The sequence below is a fragment of the Sinocyclocheilus rhinocerous genome, unplaced genomic scaffold (assembly GCF_001515625.1).
Source record: "Sinocyclocheilus rhinocerous isolate Xijiao unplaced genomic scaffold, SAMN03320098_v1.1 scaffold1222, whole genome shotgun sequence".
Taxonomy (NCBI): Eukaryota; Metazoa; Chordata; class Actinopteri; order Cypriniformes; family Cyprinidae; genus Sinocyclocheilus; species Sinocyclocheilus rhinocerous.
Window position 1 is genome coordinate 272,401 of NW_015640234.1, and position 10,892 is coordinate 283,292.

The 10,892-nt window shown below is 35.7% G+C and overlaps 1 protein-coding gene across 1 annotated transcript in view; it reads right to left on the bottom strand.

Annotated features, from left to right (window-relative positions):
* Positions 1-1,579: 1,579 nt before the first annotated feature.
* The window catches only part of LOC107752599 (dedicator of cytokinesis protein 9), a 97,963-nt gene continuing 88,650 nt past the window's right edge, over positions 1,580-10,892 (bottom strand). The window contains exons 42-49 of the mRNA XM_016568611.1: positions 10,018-10,140; positions 9,725-9,838; positions 8,770-8,916; positions 7,039-7,249; positions 5,999-6,189; positions 5,797-5,897; positions 3,929-4,067; positions 1,580-2,543 (exon numbers count right to left, since the gene is read on the bottom strand). Of these exons, the coding sequence (XP_016424097.1) occupies positions 2,418-2,543; positions 3,929-4,067; positions 5,797-5,897; positions 5,999-6,189; positions 7,039-7,249; positions 8,770-8,916; positions 9,725-9,838; positions 10,018-10,140 (1,152 nt within the window). The 3' untranslated portion in view covers positions 1,580-2,417. The remainder of the gene's footprint in view (positions 2,544-3,928; positions 4,068-5,796; positions 5,898-5,998; positions 6,190-7,038; positions 7,250-8,769; positions 8,917-9,724; positions 9,839-10,017; positions 10,141-10,892) is intronic.

The window sequence follows — 10,892 nt, forward strand, 5'->3', positions numbered from 1 at the left end:
TAGCTATCTAAATGAGAACATCCTCTATACTTTTATTGATATTATATAATAAAAGGTAATTAAAATTATTACAGACTAACCCTAAATGAAAACTTTGTATTTTAAGAATTTAAAAATCAATTTTCCAAACGAGGATCAATTTCTCCAAGGACATTCATGGCAGATTTACATTGCTTTTAGGGACAATTTTGTTCCCAAACTATATGAATGATACACACGGACACATGCTGACATGACAAAATAAAAGTTATTAAAAATGAAATACCTTAATCATCGCATGTTAACACAAACATGTAGCTAAAATTATTTCATTAATCTTACCTTTTTCTTCGTTTTCTTAGTCTCGTCCATCTTTTCGTCTGTGAGATTGGTCAATTTTTAGTTCACATACAACATCACACAAATAGTAATGATAATTTCTGTGCATGTAAATGGTTTAACACACACACAAGGTCCTCACCTGGCATATTGGCAGCAGAAGTGTGTGTATTTGTGTGTGACCTGCTGGATACCTGTGTGAGAAAAGACTTGACCAGGGCAGGATGTCTGAGTAAGAGCAGCTGGAACAGGTGTGTGTGTGTGTGTGTGTGTGTGTGTGTCTTATTAACATGGACTGTGGCCTGTCTGCTTTATGACATGAAAAAGAGCAAGACTGATAGATAATACTCAGGAGTCCATAGGGTATAAACACCAGCTCACACTGAATTTCTACACTGTTTATAGTGGATTACAGAAGAAGCAACATTAAATCAATTCAAATCTTCACATAAAAAGACAAAACAAACAACAAAAAACCTAAAGCAAAACAAAAAAACAAGACAAGACAAAAAACTAAAGAGAAGTCAAAACAAAAATAAGACAAAAAAACTAAAACAAAACAAAAGACAACAAAAAATAACAAAACAAAAAATACACAAGACAAAAACAAAGCGAAATAAAAATAAGAAAAGACAAAACAAAAAATACACAAGACAAAACAAAAAACTAAAGACAAGACAAAAACAAACAAACAAAAAACAAAACAAGACAAAAAATAAGACAAAACCAAACAAGACAAAACTAAAAAATAATACACAAGACAAAACAAAAAATAAAGACAAGACAAAAAAACAAACAAAAAACAAGACAAAAAATAAGACAAAACCAAACAAGACAAAACTAAAAAATAATACACAAGACAAAACAAAAAAACTAAAGACAACAAAAAATAACAAAACAAAAAATACACAAGACAAAAACAAAGCAAAACAAAAATAAGACAAGACAAAACAAAAAACTAAAGACAAGACAAAAATAAGACAAAACAAAAACAAATGAACAAGACAAAATAAAAAATAAGACATGACAAAACAAAAGGACAAAAAAAAAAACTAAAGACAAAAAAATAAGAAAAAACAAAGAAAACAAAACAAAAAACTAAACAAGTCAAAACAAACAACAGAGACGAAAAGGCAAAACACAACAAACAAAGGACAAAACAACATACAAAAGACAAGATAAAACAAAATATAATATGATAATTAATGCTGGCTAAAAATCTATGGTTAAAAAAAACTGAAAGTGTTTGAGAAATGTGTGAGATTTTATTCAAAGCATTAGAATAGGGACATTATCAGTTTAAATACAGCAGAGCCGAGACTGTTAAATACAGATAAAACAATATCACATTCAGCTGTCCCACAGTATAAAAATATTTAATAACTGATAGGCATAATGTTGAACATTAGCATTTGTGTCTGCACAAGCCCCGCCGCACCTCCAGTGTATCACATGCAGTGAAAGTGCTGACCTCATCACAATGCCACGCCCACTCAACATGCGTCTGCTGCACACTCACACTCACAGACACATGGATCACATATGACATCTTCAAATCAGCCTCAAATCAGATGGTGGTTTAAACTCGATGTCACGTGTCTCTCAGACAGCGAGCCAGCAGAGCTAGTAGACTTCAGTCCGTCATTCAAAAACTGAAAAATCTGAGCTCGAACAAGTAATACAACATGAAGAAATAAAAAATATATATTAGCAGAGGATGCAGCCGTTGCAGTCAGAGTCATAGTTTAGCTGTTAGCACACGTTAGATGCAGTGCTTACATGATTGAATGTGACTCGCATCATTTTCTGACCCATTCCCTCTCTCCTCAACACTATTTCCTCTGCCCTCTTTACTACGGCTATTAATAAAACTGGCAAAATGGCCAAAAATAAAATACATGCTTTTGATTAAGTCTCCACAGGAAACAGTAGGTGAAATCCCCTGGATGAGGCAGAAACATACAGATCTCCTCCTGAGACACTGCCCTCAGCTCTCCTTCACCTCCTCTTCATGACAGCAGGGAGAGCTGTAGGGCGGGTGGAGGTGTGAAATGAATAGTGAAAGGTGAAAGGTCATAAGGTCACTGCAGGGGTCAGGTTCACACCACTGAGGAGGAGTGTGGCAGGCCCTGGATAGTGGCGGCAGTGGGCGTCCCGCTGATGGCATTGAAGATGTGCAGTGAATCCGGCAGAGGACTGCGCATCCCATCATCCGCTGGACTGATCTGTGGAGACGGAGAAGGAAAAAGAGAGGAAGAGCAAGAATGATCAGAAATCATCATCACACGCAACACATAATGCAACACTGCAGTGTGTATGAAATCTGCATGGAATCTGACCAGTTCTTTGCATTAACAAACAAACAAACAATAAATAAGACAAAAAACAAGACATAACAAAACAAGAAAACTAAAAACAAAACAACAATAACAAAAAGCAAGACATAACAAAACAAGAAATAAAAACAAAACAAGAAAACAAAACATGAGAAAACTAAAAACAAAACAAAACAAAACAAACAAGACAAAACAAAACAAACAAGACAAAACAAAACAAAACAAAACAAACAAGACAAAACAAAACAAAACAAAACAAAACAAAACAAAACAAAACAAAACTAAACTAAACTAAACGGTTCTTCACATTATTTTTAATGATCGTGGGGTCAAATCTACAGAAATTTGCAGAATTTTGCGATCATGTAGTGTTGGAATTGACCTTTCACTCAACTTTACTGACCAATCCTACCAGTAACTGTTATCAGCCCATATTATCTCATATGATTCATGATCCATGTGCAGTTTGTTGTGAAAATACTGAAAATATAAATATTTTGGAGAACCAAAAGCACACCAGGTAACATCAAAATGATATCGATTAATCGATTAATTGCATCCAAAATAAAAGTTTTTGCTTACATAATATATGTATGTGTACTGTGTTTATTTATTATGTATATATAAATACACACACGTACAGTATATATTTTGAAAATATTTACATGTATATACATTTATATATTTATATTATTATATTAGATATAAATATATTTAATATATAAACATAACATATTTTTCTTAAATATATACATGCATGTGTTTGTATTTATATATACATAATAAATAAACACAGTACACATACATATATTATGTAAACAAAAACTTTTGTTTTGGATGCGTTAGATTAATCGTTTGACAGCACTACATCAAACATTTATAGACATCATTTAGGTTGCGTTTGCATGATCTCACAACATGAAAAGAGAGCTTTTACACAATTCAAATTATGCCTCTATGAGTTTTTAGACTCAGACTATCTAAGAAACTCATAATTTCAGTAAGAAAGCGTTTTAAATGGAGATGAGAGAACACAGAAAGCATTATTTAAAATAGCATGGGTATAAAGCATTGAATGACAGGTGTGTGAATCCTGTGGGTTTCTGTGGCTGCAGAGTCCATGCAGGCCTAACAATGCTTCAGTTATATGAAATAATTTACCATTCAGTCTGACCATGAAAGCAAAAGAGGAAAAGAAAACAAGGAGAGATTAAAGAAAAGAAATGAAAATTCAAGTATCAGAAGTTTAAGATCAGTGTGTTTGTGTGTCTTACAGGCTCGTGCATAATGGCGGACAGCTCTTTAGTGAGATCTCTGTAGTTGGCCTTCATCTCGTCATGATACTCCTGCTGATCTTCTTTAATCAGACGCTCATTAACACCTAAACCAAGACCACACGCCTCCACAAACTGCCTGCAAAGCACCACACAAATACACACAATTTCAGATTTCAATTTCAATACCAGTCAATGTGTGCACACACATAAATTGTTCCAATAAATTTCTACACAAAATAATATAGTGAAGGAAACAGAGTACGCAGAGCTGTAAAGGTGCCCAAGGCGGCTATTAAAAAAAAAAACTCAAATATAAGATTAGATTTATTTAAATAAAATAAAAAATGCATAATTTAGTTAACATAACTCCATAAGAGTGTTTTTGTGTTATTTCATAGGATCTTTCATCATTTTTAATCTCTTAGCTGTTTTGAAGTTTAATTGTAGTTCAATGTGAGCTCATTATTATACATTGCACATAAGAGTCTGTGAGATTTGTCTGTTTTTGAAAAGAAGTCTATGCTCAACAAGCCTTCATTTATTTGAACAAAAATACAGCAAAAACAGTAACACTGTAAAATATTATTACAATTTAAAATAACTATTCTCTATTTCAATACGTTAAAATATAATGAAAACAGGCTTATTTTTGTGGAAATGCGTGATACATTTTTTTCAGGATTCTTTGATAAAGTTCAAAAGAACAGCATTTATTTGAAATAGAAATCTTTAGTAACATTATAAATGTCTATACTGTCGCTTTTGATCAATTTAATGCATCACTGCTGAATAAAACTATGAATTACAAAACTGTATATATATGCAATCTTGTTTATGATAGTTTTAGATGAAGGACTGCTCAGAGACTGAAGTGTGTGTTTTACCGGAAAACTTCTTTCAGCTGTTTGACTTTGTTGTCTGGGTATTTCTTAGTGCTGGCATCATCCAGGAAAGCCCTGGCGTAGGCAAGAGGGCCAGCGTTTACCTAAAGAGAGGGTAACAGGCAGGTTTACAGACTGAATAAAACTTAACTCGTGTGTGTGTGTGTGTGTGTGTGTGTGTGTGTGTGTGTGTACCTGCACACTGATGCTGCCCTGTAGTTTGAGCTGCAGCTGGATCATGTCCACATCGCTGCAGGAACACAGCTGTCTGATCTCCAGCACCTTCTTACTCATCTCATCAATCGCCACCTCAATGGGGTTCAAATCCACATGGTGCTGATACATCACCGCGATCCGCTTCTTCACGTACGGGAAACAGTGTGTGGCTGAGAGATGAAGAGAACGAACAGAAGATTTACATATGACGTCTAACCAAGAATGAAGTTAGTAATATTATGGTTAGGGTCAAAGCTAACACATTACAAATGCAGAGTCGTTTTTCGCTCATTAAATGGTTAAACCATTAAATAATTAAAATCGCGAACACTCAACAAGTGTTTCAATATGATTCTTATCTCTCTCTCTTATATTTGAGCTGCTTCTTTGTCTAGACACCAGCTTTCCTCGCTTTGGACATGAACTCAAACGACTTCATGAGATGCTTTTAAACAGTTCTTTAAAACAACTGTTTTCTTGTTTAATACATGTTAAAATATAATGAAAACCGCTGTTTATTTTTATGGAAACTGTGACATTTTATCAGGATTCTATGATAAATAGAATGTTCAGAAGAACAGCATTTATTTGAAATAGAAATATTTAGTAACATTATGAATGTCTATACTGTCACTTTTGATTAAACTTTTGATTTTTTTTTGAGTAAAAAAAAAAAAAGTATATATTGCATTGTACAGGTATATATGCAATGTTGTTTAAAATAGTTTTAGACGAAGGAGTTCTCAGAGACTGAAGTGTGTGTTTTACCGGAAAACTTCTTTCAACTGTTTGACTTTGTTGTCTGGGTATTTCTTAGTGCTGGTGTCATCCAGGAAAGCTCTGGCATAAGCAAGAGGCCCGGCATTGACCTGAAGAGAGAGTGAAAGACAGGTTTACATATGTCACATGACATTCTAAAACTCACTGAGCATAAGGTCATGTGTGTGTGTGTGTGTGTGTGTGTGTGTACCTGCACACTGATGCTGCCCTGTAGTTTGAGCTGCAGCTGGATCATGTCCACATCGCTGCAGGAACACAGCTGTCTGATCTCCAGCACCTTCTTACTCATCTCATCAATGGCCACCTCAATGGGGTTCAAATCCACATGGTGCTGATACATCACCGCGATCCGCTTCTTCACATACGGGAAACAGTGCGTGGCTGAGAGATGAAGAGAAAGAACGGAAGATTTACTAGTGAACTCTAACCAAGAATAAAGTTAGATGTTATATTACATTCTAGATTAGTAGAATGTAATAAAATTACAGATGCAGAGTCATTTTTTGGTCTATAAAAGGTTAAATGAAAAGCGCTTTTAAAATCATGAACACTGAACGGTTTGAATATGATTATCTCTCTTATATTTGAGCCCAGCTCTGCTCGCTTTGGACATTCACTCTACCAACTTCATGAGGTGCATCATGAGATGCTTTTAAGCAGTCTTGACATGTACGCTGAGCCTTAGAGACACAGAGACCGTCTGGGTCTGCTCGGTGAAGATAAGGGCTGTACTTTGTGATTGGGAGGATCAAATAACTGTCAAACAGCACAGACGGGGAAATGATTCAGCTGACACTCTGATTTTTTATCACGGGACTCTCTGGAAGTGCCAATCACTTATCTCTATCTCTCGTCTCTATGGTCAGTATGTAGTGTGTAAAGCCCCGTTCACACCAATAACGATAACTATAAAGATAACTATATTAGCGTCCACACCAGCGGACGATATCATCTGTTTATTCCAAGCGCACACTCGTCTGTCGCTTTAAATTCTCCAGCTCGTCATAGCAGGATCGATTCTGATTGGCTGTCAATGTTTTTATCGTTCATCAGCTGGAAAAAAATCGTTCTGAAAGTGATTCCAACGATATCGTTTCTCTGTGCCTTTATCGTTATAGTTGTGGTGTGGATGCTGCTATTCTTTAATATTGAGAACGATTTTTAGAACTATATCGTTATCTTTATAGTTATCGTGCTTGGTGTGAACAGGCCTTAAGTGTGTGTACTCACTGGTGAGGATAGTCCTGCGTTTGCACTGTTCCTCTACACCGCCTTGTTTTTTGCCTGAAACGGTGAACGGCATCTCGAAGACAAATCGACGGATGTTGTGGCTCCTCTCAAAGTCGGTTTTTCTCTCCAGCAACTCCTTCTCCTCCAGGAATGGGGTGACATGAGTCACTTGGATGTAGGCGTATTTAGAGTCCAGATCCTTTGGATTAATCTGCACCAAACAGTAATGCAGCTTTAGCTAAAAGGCAGTTATAGTTGTAGTGCTAGTTAAGCTACACTGTTCAACACTGGTTAAATATGTCTGGACTTCTACACTTCATGGCAAACACAAATCTTGATTCTTAAAGGGGTGGTTGATTGCGATTTCACTTTTTTAATGTTAGTTAGTGTGTAATGTTGCTGTTTGAGCATAAACAATATCTGCAAAGTTACGAAGCTGAAAGTTCAATGCAAACGGAGATATCGTCTTTTAGAATTCTGGCAGTTTAATGCCTATAAAAACAGCTGGTAGGGACTACAACACGTTACTTCCCGGGTTCGTGACGTAATAAACCTAGATAAACCCTGCCCCCGGGAAAAGGCAGCAAAGGGGGCGAGGCCAGGCTGCGCTGCTTTAGAGAAGAGGAAGAGAAAACTAGAGGTGCACGTAAAAATCTATTCATATATGAATAAAACAGTGAACCACCCCTTTAAACCTTAAAATCTTCTAGAAAAGCCCACATTGCAGGTATACACCATAAACATTTTAATTTGCATACCAATATATCAAAAAGTAACTTACACATTGCTACACATTGCTATCTTCTATAATTTAGTTTCAGCTTCAGGACAAGAACTATCCATTTTATAGCAGCACATACATAAGACATCCCAGACTTGTGTTTCTGTCTTACACTACTTTTCAAAAGTTTGGGTCAGTAATAAAACTTTTTCACAGCAACAATGCATAAAATTGATCAAATGCAACAGCAATTTATTTATAAAATTACAAAATATTTTTTTTTTCTCTTTTGAACTTTCTATTCATCAAAGAATCCTAAAAAAAACAGTTTGCATAAAAATATTAAGCAGCACAACTGATTTCAACATTGACAATAGTAAGAAATGTTTCTTGAGAATTAAAGCAGCATATTAGAATGATTTCTGAAGGATCATGTGACACTGAAGACTGGAGTAATGATGTTGAAAATTCAGCTTTACATCACAGTAATAAGTTAAATGTTAAAATATATTCAAATATGTTAATATTTCACAATATTACTGTTTTACTGTATTTTTGATAAAATAAGTGCAGACTTGCTGAGCATAAGACGTATGTGTTCAAAAACTATTATTATTTATTCAAAAACTAAAAAAAAAAAAATCTTACTGACCTCAAACCTTTGATTGGTGGTGTATACTGTATATACATGATTTATATATGATATACTGTATACAATTTCATAAAACCATGACACATTTTACGGGTCAGTAAAATTCTTCCCGTCAAAGAAAAAAGGTTTTCACAGTGATGCCATAGAAGAACCATTTTTTCTTAGTATAAAGAACAATTTAATAATCTAAAGAAACTTTAGTGCAATGGAAAGGTTCATGGATGTTAAAGGTTTTACATGGAACCAAAGACGCCAATAAAAAACTTTAATTTTAGGAGTGTGGGTAGTTCTTGGCCAGAATAAGCTGCGATGTGAATCAGACTTTGTTCTGATAATCAAAAGTCTGTACATTTCTTACCTTGCCAGAATCCTGAATCATTTTGACATTCTCAGCTCCAAACTTGTCTGAATACAGTTTAAGGAGTCTTTGTGAGATCTCAGACAGCGGGGTGAATTTGGGCTCCTTGTATATGTATTCTTTCCCGTCTTCATCCTCGAAGAATCCCTAAAACAACAAGCAAATCTGAATCAATCGGAAGAAACTCAACTTCTAAATCCTGCTCCTGAAACTAAATCAAGCTACTTGCCTACTAATTTTTGAGTACTAAGTTAGCCACAAGACACGATTGTTTTCAACAGCAATCTGGAAATACTGGGAGGTATAAATACTGTAAAAGTGTTTTGATCCTAATTATTAAACAGGGATTATGATGACTTCCACACCCAGCAGGACAACACACACGTAGAACTAATGTTGAGTTGGTTACACTTTATTTTAAGGTGTCCTTGTTACAGTGTAATTATACATACAGTATGATAGTCACACATCAAAATAAGTGTACTTAAAAGCACGACAAAAGATTATTGAAACATAATGATTTAAAACGTACTTTAAAGTAAAACTTTTCATTTGACATTATTACAAACTGCACATTGAAGTGGCCTTTTATTTCATCAATTATATATTACGTGCAGTATTTTACTTTTACGATTTGAAGTGCACTACAAATGCACATTCAATGCAATTAATTGCACTCATCATATCTTGATGTTCATGGACATTTTATGTGTTACCAAACAAATGGAGATTGCAATGTTTATACATTAGAGCAGTGGTTCTCAATTCCAGTCCTCGTGTACCACCGCACTGCACTTTTTTTTAATGAGAAACAGATAACAGATAAATAAAGACACAATTAAATAAATTAATATTTAATTAAATAAATAAATAATAGATAAATAAAGACACAACTAAGAGTCATTATAGAGCTCATCCTGATAAAGACATGATGAGTAAAGCTGATGAGACTCACCTGTCCGAAGAATGCTACTCTGAAATATGTTCCCAGCAAGCGCTTGCCTGTGTGCATGACCTCTGTGACCTTACTGTAGGCACGGTGCAGGGTGCCATAGAGGTGAGCCAGTCTCTGCCACAAACATGAGCATCAGCGTTTATAAAACACATCGGCTCTGATTTCAAGGGAAGGTGTCATTTCTGCACTGAAGTGTGTCATTTTAGGGAGTGAAACCTTGAAATGGATCAACTTAGGTATGCGGCGGTAACCCATCCTTAGATATCAAAACACAGTGTGTGTTACTGCTGTACCTCAAAGTCTCTGCGTTTCTCATAAATGGGAATGATGAGTTTGTAGATGTCAGAGATGAGCTCATAACGCTCCGCTTTCCACAATCCATCAGCACATTCTTCCAGAAGCTCCATCAGGACGTCCTATGACCCACAGACAAACACACACTTATACCCTTACAACAAAGATACTAAGGCCCAATCCCAATTCTACCCCTTTAGCCCTTCCCCTTTCAGTTTCGCGCGTTCACGTGAAGGGGTAGGGGTGTCTCAATTCTTTTTTGGTTGGAGGGGTAGGGATAGGGGAAGGGCCAGACAGCCCTTCAAACGAAGATTTTTCGGGACCACATTTCAAACGAAGGGGTATGAATTATCTCAGCGTAAACCGGCTTCAGGGGCAACATGGCTGCCCGAGCGAACAAAAAGACACATAAATGTAAGCACAAATCGGCTTCAGCGGCAACATGGCTGCCCGAGCGAACAAAAAGACACATACATGTAAGCATTTTTGGCATTAATAAAGATTTTAACGAAAAGTAATCATTTGTTTTATGTTACATTCAATCGTGAGTTCATTTTTACGGTCATGTTACTCAAAGAAATGTTTGCAAAAAATCGCTAGTATTTGCTAACTAACGTCATATCATTATAGACTGCACAATAGTGCCACAACATATTTTCATGTCTGATCAGGGCGATAACCACCGTAAACATTGAGGGGGGCTAGTCCCCCCAATAATTATAAATCGCTAAACCCTTTTCTCAAATATTGCAATTCGAGAGAGAGAGAGAGAGAGAGAGAGAGAGATGAAAGTTGCGTGTATATGCGCGTCTGTGCGTTTCTCTTTTAAGAGTGAGTTTACTTAAAAAACAGCGATTTTATCCTCTCGTTGCTG